Raw genomic sequence first — 22450 nt, 5'->3', positions numbered from 1 at the left:
ACAGAATAACATTGTTTTGAGCTCAGTACTTAAGTTGCATTATCTCTAGGCTATCTAAGAATATGTTATAAATGCATCTGTAAATTCAAAGCCATCCTAATATACATTAATCCCATTAAATAGTTGTCCTACAATACTGGTTCCTTCCCTTAGCTTGTATTGTTCCTGCTTCCACTAAAAAAAAGTGACTGAATTCAGGCTCCTACTTGTGAAGGCTGGTGATGATAAAGTTCTTACTGTCATTGCTTGTATGTAGATTTGGCAGCATAAAGAGTAATCTCAGAAGGATGTGGTGTACTTAAGGACACTATGTGAGCTATGCTTTGCCATTGAAGAGTAGAGTCCTTTTGCCCTATCAGCCCACTGTGAACTGGAGTTGCAAGGTAGGCATCAGTCATATTAATGTAACTTAGGAAGTTACAGGAAAAAGCTTTATCAGGAGGGGCCCAACCTTTATTTTAGGGTACTGAATAGAAAGTTAAAAATAAGATATATAATAATAATAATGAGTAAATCTCTTAGGCTTTCAAATCCGAAGCTTAACTCCTAGTTGAAGTAGGACTTGCCTTTTCTAGAAAGTGATATTTTTCCCCAAAGACTGTCAAAGTTGGAGAGAGAAGGGAAGAAGAAAGTGAATAAAAGAAAAGAAATGGGAATATAGGAAAGTCCAAGAAATGGAGGGAGAGTATGGTGTTTTTAGGACTGCTTGACAAGGTTTACATTTGGTTCTCTTACTTAGGGTGAGTAGTTTATGTAGTGAACTTCAGATGTGACAATTATTTGGAGTATCTTGTGTGTGTATATTACACATAGAGACGTGTAAATAGGACTGGGAGATTCTCAACACTTAAATCCATCTTTACCAAACAGGACTAGAATGCTTTCAGAATCAACAGGGAAAATGACAAGTTTGCATTATGATTGCGTGTTTTTTATTTTCAGTATCACAGGGCCTGGAGCACTTGGAATGAAGGTGGATGCTAGAGAACACTCTGTAAATCTTTCTCCCTGCGTATAGATTTCCAAGATTAGCAAGGCCAACAAAACCAGCTTAATTACTGTCTGCTGCTTGAACTGTGTCTTAGGCTCCCGCATGTTTGTGGTCTAACACTGGTAGGGCCACCAGCAGTGTGAAGCTAGCTGGCCATCATACAAATTCCACTCCCCACCCTGTTAAGGAGGGGAGCTTTGTGTGCTCTTTGTGTGCAGCAGTGTTGCAGGACTGGTACTTAGGAGAGAACCAGTAACCAGCTGGTTCTTGCAACGCTTCATGGCACAGAAGTGAGAAATTTTGCCACAAGGGTAAAGCCTTTCTTTACTTCTGTATTGCATGTATTTCATCCTGTCTCCATATTTCTGAGGAATTAATATATTTTTAATGCCCTCTCCTAGTAAAGAAGAGATCTATTTAAAGGACTTCTGGAATGACTCTTGAGAAGTAAATTGAACAGTAGGAATGCCTTATCCCAGCTGCCTTTGGTTTTGTTGCCTAGTCACTTCTGAGAGACGGAATGAATGCAGAGAATCACTCTTGAAAGTGAATGAAGAAAAGGGAAATGAAGTCAATAGTAAAACCGGTCATGGTAACTTTAAAGTATACAATCCTTGTGTTCCCTTCCCCCTCTCTACATACATAAATTAGGGATGAGGCTGGACTGCAGAGGGTGTTCTCTTTTATACCATCAGTATTAAATAATGTCATTTTGCTCTCTTTTTCTTTCCCCGGTGTGTATAGTTGTGGTATCCTGTGTTGGGAGCTCTCTTCTCTGCAAACACACACGTATAGTGACTCTTTCTTAATTTTATTTAAACAACCTTCCTGGTCATTTTGAGATTAACGCTTTACTATCTAGCTGCAGAGACTTAATACGTAATGGATTTTAATAATAATCCTAAAAGTTGGTTTCTTGTTGTTTTCTGTTTCAGTTTCTGAAATATTCCTGGAATGATCAATTGATGTTTAGTTTGATCAAAATACTTTCTTCTATACTTCAGGCCTGCAGACTGAGGGAGTGGGCACGACATTTGGTCAGTGAATTTTCTCTGTACTCCTTAGGCCAGAATTACCAACCTGTAGGTAATCTGCTCTACATTATGGATGAGATTTGTTCAAGTGGCTTCTTTGGAAAATTCCAGAAATAGTGTTTTGAGCCACTGGGAAGGTGTATAAACAATGAAGAAGCACCAAAATGCTTTTAAAATACTATTCTTTGTTCAGTCCTTGGAAACATCAGGAGATTGCTCCACTTGTATAAACATACTGATTTACTTGCTCTCCGTTTAGGCAGCAGGTCAACGTGATTCCAAAAACTTGCACAGAAACCTTTTAGGTCTGGTGAAATAAAGACGCTCTTTGTTCACGGCCATGATTGACTTGCTGCTGTAGAGTAGGTGACATGTTTTGCCTACCAAGCATGTTTTATAAGCAGAGTTTATGTAAAGTTCATGGTACATTAAAATAGCCTCTTCTGTACTAATAAAATACCTTTTATTCTATTATTGGAAACAAATTTAATACAGTATTTCTTTTCAGGTTCACAGGGGACCTTCTGGAACTCGGTGATTGGATTACAGTATTTTTTTGCTTGTTTGGATTGATAAAGGTGTTTCATTGCCTTATTCTGTGGACTTGTCGACAGTGGTAGAACTTCAGCACAACCCTTTCTCTAATGTTTCAGAAAACGTGCTTGTGATAATGCAGGTGTGGTTATTCTTCAGCATTCGCTGAGAAGTGTGGAAGGCCCCCAAAGTGTGAAAATGGTGTTTAATATCAGTCACTGACTACTTCCTGTTTCAAAGATAATTTCCTTTAAAGGGGGGAAAAGGCATTTGAGATGGGTCTGATTCCTTTATTAATCTATTTTTAAACAGCATAATGTGCCCATTTTCATCTGAACTGGTCATCTTTCAAAAGGGCACTGGCCCCAGGGACTCAGTTTCTCAAACAATCTGAGTCCTGCCTGATGTGACAGGTGAATTACACAAAATAGCAAAAGTTGGTGCTGTAAATATTGACTAAAAATTTTGAAATTGTGATTGTTATTATAGAAGCCCACTAGGAAAGAAGTTAGGTTTGTGCTGAGTGGCTGTTCTCTTGCAAAAGTGATTAACTAGCAGCAATGTGTGTCTGCCACTGGTTACGAATTGCTTGGGAGGTTCTGGTATGCCTCTTTCACATGGTGAACTGTGAACATGTTACTTGAAGCATTATCACAAAAGGTCTTTCCCCCTCGTGCTGTTCTGTCAAAGCTAGGCACCTTGTTTTGATTCTGTAGGTTCTTCAGGTTCCTGTCTCCATGTCTACCGTGGGAAAAGCTAGTCTGACTTCAATCCAGTGAAGATAAGCGTCCAGGCCTTGCAGTGGTTTTGTTTTCTGTTGGAGCACTTAAAGTGAAGATGTATTGCTGAAGCAACACATAAAAAGCTTAGAGCAGGTTGTAAAAAATAAAGATCATGTGCAGAAGAAAAAAGCAGCCTTGGCACCTGTTGCATGAAACTAGATTGTAGCTGCTGTGTCTGGGAGAACTGTCAGGAGGATTTGAGGACTCTGGGAAAGCAGACTCTGCCTTGTTGGCTTGTGCTGGTAGGTCAGGGACCGGAAGCTTCTCCACAGTTTGGGATTTTTTAAGATCACTGGCTTGGTTTGGGAGTAGTGTGTTTTGTTTCTTTCAGGTAAGGATACAAGCGTACAGTACTTCTGTGGCATTTAACTCAGCCTGCTGCAAAACATTGTCACTAGGTGATTGATGTACTTGAGCAACAAGACTAAACGGATCTCAGGTTGTATAGTTGTGGTTTGTTGGTGTGTTTTTTTTTTTTCCCCCTCTTTGCTTTCAGATCTCTGAAAACCATTATTTGCAGGTATTTTGTAGTCTCAGAAGTGTTTCTACAGCATTTAACATTAAACCATAAATATCTGTGAAGGGGTATTTAAGTAGAACTAAAGGACAGCTGTACACACCTGTGCAAATAAGTACTTGTAAACACTGTAGTAACCCCTGAGCTGTCTATCCCAAGTTATGCAAGAGGGAGAAACTTAGTACAGGTCTTGCAGGTACACTACAGGAATGTAGATAGACATTTCTGTCCTGATTTTTGCTTTTGTCAGAATGATGTCTTCATCTTGTGTGGTTGCCCTGTAGTGTTTTAAAATCTCAGCACTTGCAATGTCACACTTCATCTTGGTGTCAAAGTTGTCTCAGGATGCTTGGGGGGAGGAGAGAGACAAATCTGATCGCTCAAGGCATGGGTAACTTTGTGGAAGTCTGAACAGATAACGCTATCTAACTGTGTGCTGTGAGGGGTATGGTTATCAGATAAGGTTTTGGTGGTTATTTGTCTCTGATACTGTGCTTGAAGAGGAGGGCATTGAAATGAGTGCAGCTGTAAACAACAGAATGCATCATATTTCCAAAAGCCATTGGTGGTGTTGACAATAGAGTATTATACATCTGCTTCTCCCTCAGATATTCCTCCCTAGTGCTCTTTGCATGTAGAAGGGATCATTTACAAGCTTCTGGACAGGGAGAGCCGCCCTCTGTGTTTGCAAGACTCCCACCTAGAGACTGTAGCAAAAATAGCATGCATAAAAGGGAGGAGACAGAGAGAAAGCAGAGTGTTCTATAGACGCTCCTCTGCCGTTGCGGTGCTGAAGGACTAAAATAACCCTACGTGTAACTATCATGGGAATTACAGTTACCATTTGAAAGGAAAAAGATAACAGTAATTTTATTTTTTTGGCAACGAGGGTGTTAATATAGATGAAAATACACAAGCGAATCAGTGCACTGCGGAAGATGAAATGCTTCCCCTGTCAATTCGCAAACTCTATTAAATCCGCCCAGTTCAACACCAGTGCCTTGATGTCTGTCTCTTTCTCTGACCAAGGTATGGGAATACAATATTCTTAACGGTGAGTTATTGGATTTAAAAATATGATAGGTTGCTTTGCTTTCCAGTACCGATTTTTGTATAAAATAAGCATCTCAGCCCTGTTTTGGGACTAGTTAAGCAGAAATCATTTTTCTGCCTACTTTTTTTAGCATGTTTGCTTTGTCCTTGGAAAGGGAGCACTCCAAGATTACAGTCTAGAAGGTATGTCACATTCTGTAGATGGATCTTGAGTTTAAAAACTAATCAATAATTTTCTGATGTGATTGCTGCTAAGGAATGTAATTTTATTTCTAATTTATTCAAAGAATCAAATTGATCCAAGTACTTGAAAATATCTTCTCCATAGTGTTGATGAGGCACTGGAGAATTTTGAGTACCTTGTCACCAGTGACTGAGCCTGATGGACTTTTTGGAGGCATGGGGATGTTAGTACTGAAAGTTCGTCTCTAGGCTCAACTGTGTGAACCAAGTAGGACTTGTATCAGCTTGGAGATCACTGATGCCAAGCTTGAATGATCTTGCAAGTTAAAATAAATGCAAGAAATGAGATTGTCTAGAACTGTTACTGAAAAGTGGTTAGCTTTCTGCTATATATGAGACTTCTATAATTATTAAATACAATATATATAACATAGGCCTAAGAAAATGGAGGTTTTATCCCTTAATTTAAGGCTTTTCTGACTAGTGTTGCTGCCTGTTCTAATCATAAGGCTTTAAGCCTAAGACTTTTAACCTTGTAAAACTTTTCAGTGATTTTGACCAAATAAGTACTGTGATTAATTTATCCATCTGTTCTTAGACGGATATATAAGATTTTTAAGGCAAATTTTTCTTTGCTGTTCTCCTTCGCCATACATACACACATTTAGATCTGCTGATAACTTGCTGTATCATCTTCTCTGTTTTAAGACTGGCTTAGCTTGCAGTGTTAAATCTCTGGATGTTTCTCAAAATAGTAATTATTCTGTATGCTTCTCACAATGGAGAGGTGAGTTATCTTGTTTTTCTTTAATTAGCTCACAACTTTCTTAAGGTCCTCTCCTATCAGAGGATTACAGCAACGTGGTTTGTGTTGTATGGAATAGCCAAAATTAGATTGCTTGGTTTGCACTTCCCTTCTCCTGCATACTGGATTTGATTAATTGTATGTTACCTTTATGCCCTGTTCACCTGTGAACGGTACATGTTGAATGCCATATCTTCATCTGAATGGTATGCAGTAAGTCTGACAGATGTGCGATATATCACTTTGTCTTGTTCACAAATGTGTGAGTGAATGGCTAAAGTAACCATTACCTTCGGGGGAGGAGTGCACTCAAATCAAGGTTTCTCTGTGTGTGATCTGGATCTTGGTTTATCTGTGTACAAGCTTACATCATATTTATGTCCTTAACACAGTGTTCTTGAGAAATTTCAGCCTGTTTGTCTTTCAGCAGTGCTAGATAATCATGGCAAGGGAGGTCAATGGAGATAGTTGGTGCTGTATATATAGAAAACACAAATGAGCTGTACATATTTGTTTGTGCCAAGAATCTGACACTGCATCTTTTGCCTCTGTTTGAGGATTTTGCAGCTGAGTTTGGCCTGCTTGTCTAGGCTGTCTTTGCATTGTGCAGTTTTCAGACAGATATGCTGCATGCTTGTAGTTGCTGTGTAATGCAGTTATTAAAGAAGAGGTTGCTAATGTCCTCAGGGGCCACCACCCATGTGTTTGGGACAACCTGGGAATGATGTAAGATTCATTTTGGTATTAAAATGAGTAAGAGGAAAATCCTGCATGTTTCACTACTTCAAAATGAAATAACCCCATTGCTGTCTGTGATAAGACAGCTTCCGTGATACGCTGCACAATAGTATCTGTTTAAGTTCAGACTGAGTAGCTTTTGTTTAGTAGGAGCTTTCAATCTGTAGAGGAGGTACCAGGCCTTTTAAAATTCTAAAACAGAGAATGAAGAAACCATCAAATACAAAACATGGATATGTTGTTTATTATCTGCTTTAGGCTGACATGAAAGCAAAATAGCCTGAAGACTTGCATATGTAAAAATCTTAGGTACTCTCTTGCACAGAAAATTAGATTTATCTGGATGTATTGCAGTTTGAAGTTGGTGTCCAAAGAACGGTTTTGGCTTCTGATCCTACTGACAGTATGAAGGGCATGTGTGCATTTGAAAATGTGAATTGGTGTGCTTCAGCTTCAGTCATAATTTGTCCTTCTTGCTGTATAAGCAGATCAATTTGATAATAGGCATGACTTTTTTTTTTTGGTCAGTGTATATTCACAACTTAATTTTAGCACTCCATATAAAAATACCTGCAGTAATGTAAACTTAAGTTTTTTACAGACAGTCTGTTGAATTTATTTCCTAATTTTCTGTAACTGTTTTTGTTCCACATCCTTGCATTCCTTAGACACTGATCTCTGAACATCTTCACCCTTATATGTTTTGCTCTTAAGTTGTCAAATGCATAGAGTCCTTAAAAAAAAGGCTTTGAGGTTATATGGGTAATCATTGTATCTAAATCTTCTATCAGAAAGAAGGGAGAAAATAAAGGTAGGAATGTGTATATACACAGTCTATATATATGTGTGTGTGTATCTATACACGTTACAGTGCATACTGAAAATCCATTTCTGTACTGGAGTAGCAGTCATCACAGAAAGACAGTTCTAACAAGTGATATAAAACCTTTAAAAACAACATGGCGCACAATACTGAATTTGTAACTCTGGCACCGTGAACTAGTAACTGATTTTCAAATGTATGGCTTTAAAAAATTCCTTTTTTTTTTTAAGAGATCTCTACTTGTATTTTATAACAAAAGTGTATGTAAACTGAATTGAAGTATGCGTTTTCTTTTTTACTTATAATTGTAGCTTTCTTGGCCACTTAGTATTTAGAAGAATTATTAACTTTGGTTTTATTTTTGTTCTTATGCAGCGGATATAATTTCTACAGTAGAATTTAATCATTCTGGAGAGTTGTTAGCAACAGGAGACAAAGGAGGTAGAGTTGTCATCTTTCAACAGGAGCAAGAGGTGAGTGCTAACTACTAAAAGTACATGTAATATTCTCTTTTCTTATTAATTCTCTTATTAAAGGAGCATGCTTTTATAAAAAACTTTGAACAAAGTGTATGCCTGTGTAATTAAAATAGTTAAAAAATAAATAAAAATTATTATTAATAATAAATAAAAAATTATTGAGAACTTTGACACTGATAGAAATTAATTTATCTTTAAACACTTTAGCTGTGGTCTAGAGGGTGTTTAAAGTGAAAACAAAAAAGGGGGTGTAGGACACAAGAAGACCTTGGGGAAGCTGAAGTTAATTGTTCTACAATTACTCTGTGGCTGTGATTATTTTTTCAGATTTCATTGTAGTTGGAGAAATAAAAGTTTCCCGTAAGTGTGTATGTAACCATTCTGGTATCAGTCAAGTAAAATGATAGAATCATAGTAGCAAAGGTATCTTTCCATTTTATACTTGTTCTTTTAGTCTTTGCAGAATTCTGCAGACAAGTCTTCTAATGCTAGGAAAGGGCCTCTACTCCCACATAAAGGTGGGAAAGCTGAGATGGGGTGCTTGATTTTAACTGTGGCTGTAGTTAGAAGTTGAATTGGTTAGAATTCTATTTCAGGGAGAGATAAAAGGCACTTACGTCATCTCATTGCCTAGAAAAGTCGTGCTGTTACTTCTTTCCTTAGTGTTTCATTCAATTTCAATTCTAAAGATCCTAAACCTGAAGAATTCCACAGTTCTCCAGAACAAGTTGCTTTCTGCTGGTACGCAGGCAATTCGAGCAGTACCTTCCCTTCACAGGCAAATCCCTTTGGTCAGTGGGTGCCATCTAGTGGGGTTTTCCTGACTGACCAGCTTCTGCTGAGTTCCTTTGACCACAGTCTGAGATGAACATAGTATGTAGAGTATTCTTACTGTAACCTTCCTGCAGTTTCAGGCATGAACTGTTTGGTGTTTTGTTGTTTAGTTTTTGGTGTTTTGTTTTTTTTTTTAACCGAGTTTTAGCTTGCATCCTGTAAGGATCCTTTAATGTAGCTTAAAGCTTAAATAGCTAATTGCCTGTTCTCAACTGAGTTGTCTTTAAGTGACTACTTTTGCTTTTGATGCATAACCCGGCTCATATCCTTATGATGTGTGAATCTAGGTATAGTAAGAACCACCTGGGTTATCAGATTAAGTTGCACAGAATTGTTTTTGGCATAACTTGACTCGTCGGTGTTTAGGGAATGAACAATGGGGACTTGATTCCCTAATACACTCGTAGTCATTGATGCCATATGCAGTACTGTCTAGAGCAAGTTTTATATGTAAGAGTATCTAAAAGACAACTGTTTAAGTTTTTTGCTTGGATTTATGTCCCACCTTCTATCACAGTGCTTTCGAGACCATACATACATGAAGAAAAACACTAAAACACAAGCGCTCTGTATAGTTATGCAAGCTTGTGTAACTTTACCCACTGCCAAAATGCTGCCATCTCTGGGTTGGAATGTGGCAGCCCTTCTGCAAAGGCGAAGCAAGTGACGTTATATAAGTACCAGGCAGGAAATGAATACTGTATCTAATTGAAACTGAAGGAGGAATTTGCGTAGGCAGCCTGTAATTACCTGAATTGGAATTTAACATGAGGCACTTGGGCCAACACCTCTTTGTGTTTTGATTTTTTTTTGAGTGCCATGAGACAATCTGATGGTTTAAATTTAGATTTTATCCAAACCATGGATTTAATCTATTATTGCTTTTATATATTACTCTAGTCCTATAAAGTTTTACTAGACTACACAAGTAGTATGTTTAAGACTCAATCATTAGGGTAAGTATGGAATTGAAGGAAAGTTCCCTGAATCATGACCAGCATTTCTTAAAGCACAATAAATTTACTTTAGAAGTCGCCTGTTCTATGCAGTGACCCTGCTTAACTTGTTAGATCTAACTGAAACTTTGTTCTAAGTTCCTTCCGTTCTCTAGGGTGGGAAAGTCAGTATAATTGATAGGTGTGGTACAATATTCTAGTGCCAAACTTTATTTCTTAAGCATTTTTTCCACTTTTCTCTCCTCCACAGCTTATTGTAAAATGTAAGAATTCCTGACAGCTATTAATGTTGGGTAGCCAACATTACCATTAGTGTAAGGGTATGAAGCAAGAGAAAATGATGCAAGGAACGTAATAAATGTGGGCTAGCAAGGATCGTATCATGAAGTATGTTTTAGTGAGGTATTAGGGGATGAAATGAAGGGATGGATGTGAGACACACCAGAGAAGGAAGGAGCAAAGTTCCTAGTTAAGAACATATCACAGGAAAGGCATGTGATGGTGCAATCTCTTGAAGTGGGTGGAACAGGAATATATCACAAAATTAAGCTTGAATTAATTTCAGGTACACCTAGTGAACACTATTTCAGAAATGGTTCCAGTTTTATGTCACCTTACCCACTGGAGGGAATTTAAGGTTCAGTCCATGCAGTGCAATATTAGTGCTAGGAAGCCACTCCCTGAAACATAGCTTTCAGAAAGATGAATAATGCAAATTTGGAGGTTTTTCAGTTTTCCAAACAGTTGTACCCTGAACAGGCTAACTGCAGGTGTGGTTTTTAATGTCAAAGATGTATTCAGCAGAGGTGTTAAGCTCTTTTCCCCCTCATCTCCAGAATAAGGAAGAAAAATCTTCTTAAGCGGAAATGTGTAGATTATAAACCAGAATAGTGGAGCTGCTTGTGTAAATTTAGAGGTGACATGGGATTTCCATAGTATGCCTAGCAAGCTGAACTTAAGCCACAGAGCAGATTTGCCATATGCATGGCTGTGTAGTTCTCTTGCAGAGTATTCTCCTTAAAAAACAAAGGTGGAAGAAATTGGAAGATGAGAGAATGATGAGGATTTTTGAGTGGTTTAGGTTTTTTTTTTGTTGTGTTTTTTTGTTTTTTTTTTTTTTTTTTGGGGGGGGTGTATTTTTTTTTTTTTTTAAAGAAAACTTATCATGCCTAAAATGTTTAGGCAGAATGTTAGTTTGCAAGTTCAGCTGCTTGGACTTAATATGAGAACTTGCTTGAATTCATGGGACTGAGGAGAGTTTCTGGAAACTTTAGGAATCAAAAGCTGCTGTGATAACTGTCTCTTCTTTGATGCTTTCTTAGCCAAAATAGTAGAAACTCTAATCAAGTTCTTGCAAAAGAGATGATCCTTCGTTTCGTCTGTTCTACAGGCCTGGTTAAAATAAGGCAAGTTGTACACTAAAAGGATACTTGTGGCAAATCTGGCATAGGCAACAATAGAGTGTAGAAGCCTTAACCTATTCTTTTGCTAATTATCAGTCTGCCTATATATCTTGCTGCATAAATATCTAGTTCTGGCTTCTGCCTGCAGCCTTGAAAAGCATTCTGTACATTGCATGCATATCTTGATCGTTTAATTCTCTTTTTAGAACAAATCCCAGTCTCACAGTAGGGGAGAATACAATGTTTACAGTACCTTTCAAAGCCATGAACCAGAGTTTGACTACTTGAAAAGTTTAGAAATTGAAGAGAAGATCAACAAAATTAGGTGGTTACCCCAGAAAAATGCTGCTCAGTTTTTATTGTCTACAAATGGTAAGTTATGACTTAATAGTTAATTTTGCGTGGTAATCTATTGTTACTTAGGTTCATTATTAGGATTTTGTCTAATTCTCTCCAGTTTCAAAAGCCTGGAAGCAAGTTCGTTTTAAATGCAAGTATCTAGGGATGTGGCTACCCAAGAGTTATGCTGTTTAACTTTACTGCTGTTCTGGCCTACCTGGACACATAAGTCCCCCAGCATGGGTTGGTATACGAGTTACTTCTGATTTGGTTTCTTTATAACAAGGGGGCTTAGCTAAACTGTCATTCAGTAAGTGTATAACTAACTGTGTGAGAGCTTATATTAGTCATTCATAATAATCCCAATTGTAACTAAAACTTGCTATAACTTTTATAACAAGAACAAACTGTGGAGGAGGTATTTTTAATGCTTTTTATCTTGTCTTGTTTTCTCCAAGCAGTATTTTTGTCTTTTTTGGTACATGTAGGTGGCCTTATCTTTTTGAAGGGTTCATGTTAAAGTGAGTTAACTGTGGAAACTAGTGTCTTTGCTAGAGCTTTGATTTGAAACAATGGCTGTTTTATTTCAGATAAAACAATAAAGTTATGGAAAATTAGTGAAAGGGACAAGAGACCAGAGGGTTATAATTTAAAGGAAGAAGATGGACGGTATAGGGATCCTACTACAGTTACAACACTACGGGTGAGTAGTTCACTCTCTGTGAATTAGCCACATTCAAGTGATTCGTGCCCTCCCTCCTGCTGGCACACAGACTAGCCTGTGGTCCAGTAACTGCCCCATCAGATTATGAAATTCACATTTTCTGTGATGCCAGTTGGCAGATACATTCACTTCAGAGGTGTTTTAGAGATATTTTTATCAGCTTGATGTATTGAAGGACTCTGTGATTGCCAATGTGTGTAGTAAATTTTCATCTGAAATTTTTATTGCTTTGTATTTTGCAGGTGCCAGTATTCAGGCCCATGGACCTCATGGTTGAAGCTAGTCCGCGAAGAATATTTGCCAATGCCCACACGTATCACATCAATTCCATCTCCATTAATAGCGATTATGAAACATACTTATCTGCAGATGACTTGCGGATTAACCTGTGGCACCTAGAAATTACAGACAGAAGTTTTAGTATCTTTTTTGCATTGTTTTATATAAGAGCAGTTCGGTTACAACAAAACTCCTGTATTTTATTTCCTTTCATGAAAAGCTTTTTGTATAGCATGTTTCTCCATATCCTGGTTATTTCTCCCTCGTAGTTGTAAGGACTTTTACTTCTGGAGAGGTAGCTTAGCATGAGCAATTTAGGGAGAACTAGTAATTTGCATGGTGAAAACAGCCTCTTTTGAAGGAAAAAAAGCTTAACGTTTCAAGTTAGATGAGAACTTCTGGAAGACAGCATTACAGTAAACTAATTTGTGAAATTTTATTGCAGTAAGAAGCAAGTTGGAGAAGTACGATCCTTATCTCAACTATGTTTATTCTTTTTTTATGTTCCAACCTAACCATCAGCCCCTGTTGCATGTACATCTACAAACATTGCAGGCAGAGGGATCACAGGAGTATGTATTCAGTCTCATTGCTGGGAGCAGAGATTTATGGACAAATCAGCAGGATCCTGACCAGAAATCACACAGGCCTTCTTTATAACGTAGTAGTGTAGCTAGTATTTAAGCAAAATAAAGTTATATATGAAAAAGCTTGGGTGACATATATATAGTATAGAATTAATTACTGTTGACATGGAACAAAAAATTAAGGAAGCTATTTTACAAGAATTAACTTCAAACTGATGTAGAATGCAATGTTATGGTCTTGCTTTCTAGACAGATTGTGGGACTCGATATTAACTTCTATCCAGTTTGTGACTGGGCGCCACAGTCCTTGGCACGGAAGTCTTGTCCTGCTTCCAGATTTCAAGCATTATCTTGCTTTTACTGGCTTATTTAAATTCTGTTTGGCTATTTCAGAAATACTTTGGTGAACTGAAGTGTTGCTGAATACATTTCAAGCTAAAAAATATGTTGTGAGGAGAAAATTTCTTAACAAAATGCTGTAGATATTGTAGATATTAAGCCTGCCAACATGGAAGAGCTCACAGAGGTGATAACAGCAGCAGAGTTCCACCCAAACAGCTGTAATACATTTGTATACAGCAGCAGTAAAGGAACGATTCGTCTCTGTGATATGAGAGCATCGGCACTCTGTGACAGACACTCAAAATGTAAGTTCTGTCCTGCATTGTTTTTTGCCTTTTTGTGGAATATGACATCTTGCTGTTAGATCAAACTAAGCACTCAATAATATATTGAACACTGAAGTGTGCGTGTGTATATTTGTATTGGAATTCTGTAGTATATTGAATAAATCTAAAACCTAAAATTAAATAATCTTACAATTAGATTAATATTTTGCCAGAGTAAAAGCAGTGAATAAAATTATTAGCAGCTTAAGCTGGGGAATCTGCCTAGACAATAGAACTAGGAATGGCTTTCTGCAGACTTCAGGAGGTCAAATACTAATTGAGTTTGGTCTGTAGTTGATGCCTGATCTCTTATATGTGTGAACGAAAACTGAATATTAGTGAGTAGATGGCTTATTTAGAAGCTGACCTTGACTTGCTATGAATATAAAATATTTCAGAGTATGGTAATTGTATTATAAGGCTTTCTTATTGAAAGTTATTTTATATAATGCAGGAAGACTAGCCTAATGTGGCAAGCTTATTGAGAAAATGTTAACCTAATTGAGGTATATCTTGTATTGAAAGAGACAAACTTACCTCTTGAAATGCATATTTTATTTTTATACAGTGTTTGAAGAACCAGAAGATCCTAGCAACAGATCATTTTTCTCTGAAATCATCTCTTCCATATCTGATGTCAAATTCAGCCATAGTGGTCGATATATGATGACTAGAGACTACCTGTCAGTGAAAATCTGGGATTTAAATATGGAAAATAGACCTGTGGAAACATACCAGGTATTTGGTGAAGATCATGTAGACTAGAAATGAAAAGCTGGAAGGATGTTGAATCTTAATAATAGTCTTGATGTGGTAGTTACATTTTTGTCTATAGATCGCTATGTCCAAGCAAAGAATCAATGCGATTTGTGGGTTCCACACATGTGCTAAAGGATGTTGCTATTTGCAGATTGATTGCAGAACCCAAAAACATGTTTGAGTATGAAAAAGCCTCCCTCTTACACAATGGAAATGTGGAAAGGTAATCTTCATCCATGAGATAGCACGTCTCTCTTGCAGTCTTCCGTTGACTTTATATTCTCATGTTCTTTCCTGGAGAAAGTAGGAGGTAAAACAGTTCCTTTGCAGAAAGTGTTTTTAGCTGGCACTGAAAATTGGTGCGATGTTTTCTTTATAAGAAAATTTGTGAAGGGATCTTCATCATACATATAGCAGGAAGACCAGTCACCGAAGCATGATTTTTAGAAAGAAGCAAAGTCTGTTAAATCCTTTCAGATATGTAAAAACGTAGTGAGGGTATGACAAGATAGAATCCCTTCAGAGAGGGAAAGTATTCTGAAGAACTGCCATGTTTTGGGAGATGTCTCTTTCGAGTTCATTTGAAGTCTCTGTGCAGCAGAATATGTTAATTCATGCATCTGTTCAATTTGCTCTTTATCCAGTCAGAGGAGGGAGCTGTGTGGGCCCACATCGATAGGGTGTAAGCACTGTCAAGATACATAATTAGTTTTGGATCAGAAATTATGAAGCTTATTTTACAGGTATGCAAGTTTAGTATTCATTCTGTTTATCTAACTTTTTTTCCAGGTGCATGAATACCTCAGAAGTAAACTTTGTTCACTGTATGAGAATGATTGCATTTTTGACAAATTCGAATGCTGTTGGAATGGATCAGACAGGCAAGTTTATTCTCTATATGCACTTAAGACCTTTCCAAGTTATTCTTAAACCAGGCAACTTAAAGAATGGACTCAAATATCTGTCTGGTTTTATTCATGGACTGGCTTGGATAATATTCTATTACTTCAGTGGACTTTAATGTATGTATATTAGCTCTTAACCTTTGTTGTAGCATAGGATGATAGAGAATTGCCTTAGCGTACTAAGTGAGGGAAAGGAAGGACAGGGAAACTTCTAAATGTATTTGTCTTACTGAAAAGCTTATATAAGCCTCTTTTATAAGGTATTATCATGAACTAGGTATGTTAGTTAGTACCTAAATTCATGCAGCTTGCGTGTAACTAAAATTACATGTCTAAAAATCTGATGTATTTGTATTTCATTAGATCACTTTCCCATGTGTGCAGGAGAAGTGAATTGAATAATGACACTCAAATTGAAGTGCTTAGATAACAAAGTGTGTGTACCTTGAACAGGTCCAGTTCAGGAAACAGATACATTAAAAAAAAAGTCTATAAAACATTCAAATACCTTAGTTTCACTTCAGATTTTAGAAGGTATAGGCAAGAATGTCTGCTTTCTGTTTATATAATAAGGCATGATCTTAGTTGGGACCCTGAGGTTTCATAAAAGTAGAGGTTATTTTCAACTGAGCTGTTAACTTTCTTCCTTCCCCCTCTCTGCAGCATTGTCATGACAGGATCTTACAACAACTTCTTCAGAATGTTTGACAGAAACACAAAGCGAGACATCACCTTAGAGGCATCCCGGGAAAACAATAAACCCCGTACCGTTTTGAAGCCACGTAAAGTATGTGCAAGTGGTAAGCGAAAGAAGGATGAAATTAGTGTTGACAGCCTAGACTTCAACAAGAAGATTCTACACACAGCCTGGCATCCTAAGGAAAACATCATCGCTGTAGCTACTACAAACAACTTGTATATATTTCAAGACAAAATGAATTAGGGTTGGCATTCCTAACTGAAGAGTCCACTTCCTGCATAGTTGAAATAGTTGAATCTAGCATTTGTACCTGTAAAGGAAAGAGAATGAGAGGTCCATTATGGCACCCCTTTCCAGTGTTTAAAAATGTGCCATATGACAACACACTTTTATAGCTACATGGAGAAAGCTCTGTTGATCCGTCACTGCGTTCTTCTCCATGTCTGCTAGCCATTTAGGTGAGGATAGGGCACTTTTTAATTTAAATGACTACTTGCACCATCTTGCCTAATGGACTAGATTGGACTGTATCAACATTGGTTTACTCCACTTTTTATGCCTTCCATTGTGATGACGTCAAACACAGGGAAAGCCTTCAATCATGCTATGGGATTTAATTGTGTAACCTCATTACTGTATCATTCGTGGCCCCCTTTTTTTATTAAATACAGCTCATTCTTGCTGTGGCTTGTAGCATTCCTCCTCCTTCTGGCCTCCTGGACTCCCCCTTTCCCTTTCATCCCCCTCCACCTAGCCTTGGTGGTGGTGTATAGAAAAAAAAAATAAAGCACATGAAATGGGTCCGTTTGGGGTCAGTGGTACAGGGGGTCTGTGTTGCAACAAATGTTTTAATAAACAGTTGACTGTAATCACTCCTTGCCATGTCTGGCACCAAAAAAGAGAAAATAAGGAAAAAAAAACAAAAAAACTACTGAATAAAAGTGACAAAGAATGGAGAATCTGTTTTCTTTTTTTTTTAATCTACCTCTTTATACAAATACTCTGTGTTTTACCTTAGATGCATGAAAATAAAATGATGTTTTTTGTAATGATTTTAACCAGTATTAATTATTTTTCATGGGAATGAAGAGAGGGAGGGATTTCACAAGTATCTGCATTTGTTCATGAATGATAAGAATACCAGCAATAGTATGCATTGACCACAACCATTTCAAAACCATAAACTGCTGTTGAACAGCTCAGTTACTGTTACACTATCCTTAAAGGCTCTTTTTAAAAACTATTGCTTAAATTGGAATGGGAATAGAATTTTCAGGCTTTAAAATCAATTTTATGGGACTAATAACATGTTTAGTTTCATCCTGGTTTCTTTCATGCCTTGTTTTTAGGATACAATACCTTTAATGCCTTCTTTAGAGTACAAAGTCCCCTGTGGCTTTTTAAAAAGTTGTCTGAATTCTTGTCTGGCAGTATGTTCTATACATAGATAATTACTACACTGCATTCTGAGATGCTCTATTTTCTGTATTTTATTGCTGTCAGTAACTGAGTGGAAATGTAGTTTTACCATGCAAGTGTTTCTTCTGGCTTTTGGCTTTGCAAAGTTATTGCACTTACTGAAATGTTAAATGGTGCAACGATCAGAAAATACGTGGAGTACAGAAGCTGCATGAAATAAGTGTTCATAGTTATTTGAGAGATTTAAACTCTTCAGCAAATAAGGCTTATCCAAAGATGAACTAGATATTGATGCTTTATAAGGCTCATGAGTTTTTACCTCCAGATATTTTTGCTAATTGTGCTTTTAGGTTTACTCTTACCTTCACGGAAATGTTCAGAATGAAATTTCAAGTCATAGTGAACTTACCTCGACTGGGAGAATTTTCACTTTTCGGTTACCTATATTTAAATTATTTCTGTGGCTTAGTTATAGGTAGTTATTATAATGCCTTTATTATTTGATCAACTAAGATACTGTTTCTGCTGTAAAATTATGGCTGGGTTAGAGATTGCTAACAAGACTACTATTGCAACCATACTTTAATTTCTTCAAGTCCTTGTGCAGTGGTTTGAAACTGTAACAATTCTTCTATTTATTAGATCTGGTTCTCTTAAATAGTATTTGTCTTGTAACATGCATGCCTGACCATGAGTCTTTGAAAGGATTTTAACTTTTTTTTTTTTCCCCCCTCACCTGTTAGCCTTGTAAAAAATTTAACTGCCCCAGGGACAGCAACTGTTTCCCAATGGGTGAATAAACTAGCAGGCCCTACTCCTACCTATGTAGCATGTGACTAATTTTACTCAAATGACTATACTTGCTAATAATTAAGGAAACAACTTGAGTAATGTTAATCATGTGTATAGGTGTTTACAGGATCAGGGCCAAGGTTTATTCTTTATCTTATCACAAGGGTAAAGAGGTAATTAGATGCTGCTTTAGCATCAGCTGGTAAAATTCATCTGTTTTGCAAAGAATAGCATAGGTTTAATAACTGCTGTTTGGGGAAGATTGAGAGTCCTGATATCAAGACTGCTGCTCTTGTGTGTATCTGTATATCGTGAATGATGCACTGAATACCTGAAAAGTTGCTTAGCACAGACAAAAAAAAGTGAGGATGTGAAGACGACACAGAACTGAACAGGTAGATTTCACACAGAACAAAGTGCAGCCTCCTAGCAATACTACATTCAATCAAAACTGCCTCTCGGACCTCAGCTGTGCATGCTGGGATGGAACCAGCGGTTTTAAAGATAGTCTTGGGAAAGATTTTTGGTTTTGTCAGTAGCAGTGATCCCTGGCATGTCATCTAAGGTTTAATTTATTCTCACCAAAACCAGCTACTGACTTTGGTGTCACACTATTCAACTAGGTAATTCTCTAAGCACACTGTCCACTGACATATGCTGTAAATCTTATATTTTATTAATAAAAGTATGCATAGAATACATCTTGTCAGGTTGCTTTTTATCCTCTTTCCTTTTCTCTGTTTACAGGTAATTAGTGATCTCTTCCGTACTGCATGTTGAATGGCACCCCATTCTGCTGGCTTCCGTGTTGTGATCTCTGGGCCTTATCCTAGACAGCCTGCCTGGCAGGGTGGGTGTTGGGGTAATTCAGCCCTCCACCACCATGCACAGTTACAGAAAAGCAGCCGCTCCATTCTAGCAGTCTCTTCCAGTGCCACCAATGCAAATTCTCAGTCCTTGAATACCAGACTAAATCCAGAAAAGGAGTTCTGTTCCCTAGTGTGTTGAGATGTGATGCTACCTAAAAGCCAACAACTACCATTTCAGTAGTTAGTATCTGCAAAATTGCAACCATACTCTAAACCATCGTGATGCTATATTTCTATGGGTTTTTTTAATTGGTGGTTCTGGAATGGGGTGTTCTTAAGCATGACATAGCTAGAAAGTAACTTCTGTGCACTGGTCCTCAGCTCTTCATCTTGGGCTGTAGAGAAGGAATGTAGTCTGCCAATTCACATATACAATTCTGACTTCAATTGAACAAAAGGAGATGTTTCCTTTTGCCCTTTCCCATGTAATTAGCTGTTGTAAGTCAAAGGACTGGTGTATTGAATTGGGGTGGGGAGAGATGTGCTGGAAGTGAGGTTGCTGTGTAATGACTGTTGGTGTCTGGAGTGATTTGTGTATGTTTGCTTGTAGCTAACATCTTGTTTAACCTGGTACAGAAAGGTTTGGGCTTGTAAAAGTGAGTGGTGGATGAGAGCAATAGCAGTGGCTGGAATAAAAACAGCAAGCATTTCCTTCTACTGTCATACAACCGAGAGACTAACAGTGAATTCCATTTCTCTATACAACCTATCCTTGAATTTTAATAATCTCAACCTTTTGCAACAATTGTTTCTCTTTTAAAAGAAAACAGCACTTGGGAGTTTTTCCTGATGCGGGTTTTTCTGTGCTCTCCACTAGGAGGCAAAATGTTACCAGAGACAGGTGGGTGCTTCAAAAATGGGAGGGATCAAGGTCAGGTGTGGTGACTATCCCTCAAAGTCATCTTTGGAATCACCAGTCATCTGGAAGGACTGGGTGTTTGATCAGTTGTTGCTAAATATAAAAGAAAAACATTTCCAGTATACATCATCACTACCTCCTGCATAAAGGAAACAACTGAGGCATGTAGGGAAAAGACTGCCTTTGTGTTTGCTGGATGCTGAGGTGGCATCCATCTTAGCAACGTTAACATTTTTTTCAGATTTGGGGCATAGAAGTACTAAATGAAGAACATCTTGAGACCATGAGAATAAAATGGGATTAGTTTGGCTCAGCTCTTTGAGATAAATCAGGTGGCTTTTTACTTGTTTCATTTCAATCAATTTAAAGGCTTTTTCTAACCTAGAAGAAAAACCTCTTTATTGCACTTCAGTATAAAAGGCCTTTCCCAAGAGTTTATGGCCATTGTTTCTCTTCTATTAACATGTGGTTTTCTGTCCCTCCAACCTTGCTATTGTCATAGCATTTTCCATCCAAGGATTCAAATTACTTTACAAACATTAATTACATCATTCAACTACCTTAAGGAACCTGTGTAGTGGTTAGAGCACAGGGCTGAAAGTCAGGACTTGTGAATGCTATTTCTGGCTCCGTGTTGACTCACTCTATAATCTTGATCAATTTATTTCTGACTCAGAAATGTAATAGTCCCACTTCACTGATAAATATTCATGCTACAAGTATTATGGCAAATGCTTCCTGAATGATGGAGATGACATACTTATGATGCTAGCCTGTGATTGTCAGGCTTGCAAAGTAGGATAGGGCTACCTAGGCAGGTTTTCTATTCAAAATCATGAATAGCTGCTTGTTCCAATTCCAATCTAGAATGTATCTGTGGCTCTTCTACCTGTAAACGGCTGCTTATTAAATTACGTAAATTATTGCTTTCTTTTTACTACGTTTAGATAATTCTCTTCCAGTAATAACCCAGAAACATCCACATTTTCCACAAGATTACATAGTTGGTACAGTCCTGCAGGGTATGCAGTCAATTTGGTAAGAAATGTCAGAGCTCCAAAAGGTGGAGTTCAAATGTATTCGGACACTTGTCAACATAGCATAGATGAACAGAAGATGAAAAATGTTTGAAACCAGCATTCTAATATGGGATGATTGTGACAGTTTTACATACAGGCTTTTCTTCTAGCTTGAAATAGTTCTGACATAAACAGAAAAAAAGTTATTTCTTTGCATGTGTAATGAGATAACAGGAAGAACACTAATGGAAATGTATCGATGGGACTTCAGTTTCTGATGGTATTACTGTTACTGAACTACTGCGGGTACAGTAATGTGAAAACCCACAATTTATATTCTCATGGCTGCTGTATCAAGTACCTATGAAAAATCGCTCTCCCTTATAGAAATTCTGAGGAAAATCTGCTTGATTTTCAATTGACTTTTATATTGAAAATCATAATTTAGAAGAACCTTATTTTCTATATATGATCATTTAATGAAAGGTAATTAGAACAGGCAATTGGTATAGAAGCTACTGATGTTACGACTATAGAAACCTCAGCAGGGTAAGGTAGATGTTTGCAGCTGTATCTCACTGTATTTGAAAGTCTCATCCATGGAAATTAAATGTTACTCCCATTCTCAGTAGAGCAGGATCTGCCTCTTCATTTTCATATTGAAAGGAAAACTGTGGTGCACACTAATAATTTCACTTTTTATAGCTATCCTTTTGCATCCCAGTTAAGAACAAGTCTAATTTTGTTACACAGATGCCCTCTTATCTCTCTTAAATGTCAACCAATAATTAAAAAATGCACGAAGGTGATTCATCTGCTAAGCACTATCATTTCAGACAGGTATTACTTTTAATCTTAAATAACATTAGTTCTCTCAGTGTCTTAACTCTATTTCATGGACCTACTACTTGGCTTAAAATTATCTAAGGCAAAAGCAAGACAGAGGAGAGGGGAAAGAAGTGTTTGGAGACTCGTACCATGGCATGATGCAGGTTTGACAGGTTACCTCACACCCGTTGTGCCTAGAGAGGAGGATTTGCTGCAATCTCTCAGGAGGAAACTCGCCTGAGGTGGAGGCTGGATGCATCCTGCGATGAGGGTTTGACAGCACAGAGCTGTGAAAGCTGATCTCGGCCTCTCTGGAAGAACAGGATCCACAGCCTGTGGCCTTGGGGCTCAGCCTCCAGCCACGGTGAGGGAACGCAGACGGCGTTCTCTTCTGAGGGGACAGTGAAATCTGATGGCTCCAGAGAGCTGCTGGGGGGGGAGGGCCGGGCCCCCCCAGCCCGCCTTTCCCGCCCATTTTCGGCTCGTGAGGCCGCTGCAGCTCACGCGACGCTCTCGCGCCTTTTCCCTCACAGACCGTCCCGCCCAAACCTGGCGCACGCGCGGCAGCAGC

The 22450-nt window shown here is 37.9% G+C and overlaps 1 protein-coding gene across 2 annotated transcripts in view; it reads left to right on the top strand.

Moving 5' to 3' along the window:
• The window catches only part of PPP2R2A (protein phosphatase 2, regulatory subunit B, alpha), a 35037-nt gene extending 17988 nt beyond the window's left edge, over positions 1-17049 (top strand). For both annotated transcript variants that reach the window (XM_010085915.1, XM_010085916.1), the window contains 8 exons: positions 7836-7933; positions 11339-11504; positions 12062-12174; positions 12438-12615; positions 13544-13708; positions 14298-14467; positions 15278-15369; positions 16057-17049. In XM_010085915.1, the coding sequence (XP_010084217.1) occupies positions 7836-7933; positions 11339-11504; positions 12062-12174; positions 12438-12615; positions 13544-13708; positions 14298-14467; positions 15278-15369; positions 16057-16336 (1262 nt within the window). In that variant the 3' untranslated portion in view covers positions 16337-17049. The remainder of the gene's footprint in view (positions 1-7835; positions 7934-11338; positions 11505-12061; positions 12175-12437; positions 12616-13543; positions 13709-14297; positions 14468-15277; positions 15370-16056) is intronic.
• Positions 17050-22450: the final 5401 nt, after the last annotated feature.

This window comes from Pterocles gutturalis, unplaced genomic scaffold, assembly GCF_000699245.1.
Source record: "Pterocles gutturalis isolate BGI_N339 unplaced genomic scaffold, ASM69924v1 scaffold27290, whole genome shotgun sequence".
Lineage (NCBI taxonomy): Eukaryota > Metazoa > Chordata > Aves > Pterocliformes > Pteroclidae > Pterocles > Pterocles gutturalis.
Note: the sequence above shows the minus strand (reverse complement) of the source record. Positions and strands in the feature narration are given on the sequence as shown.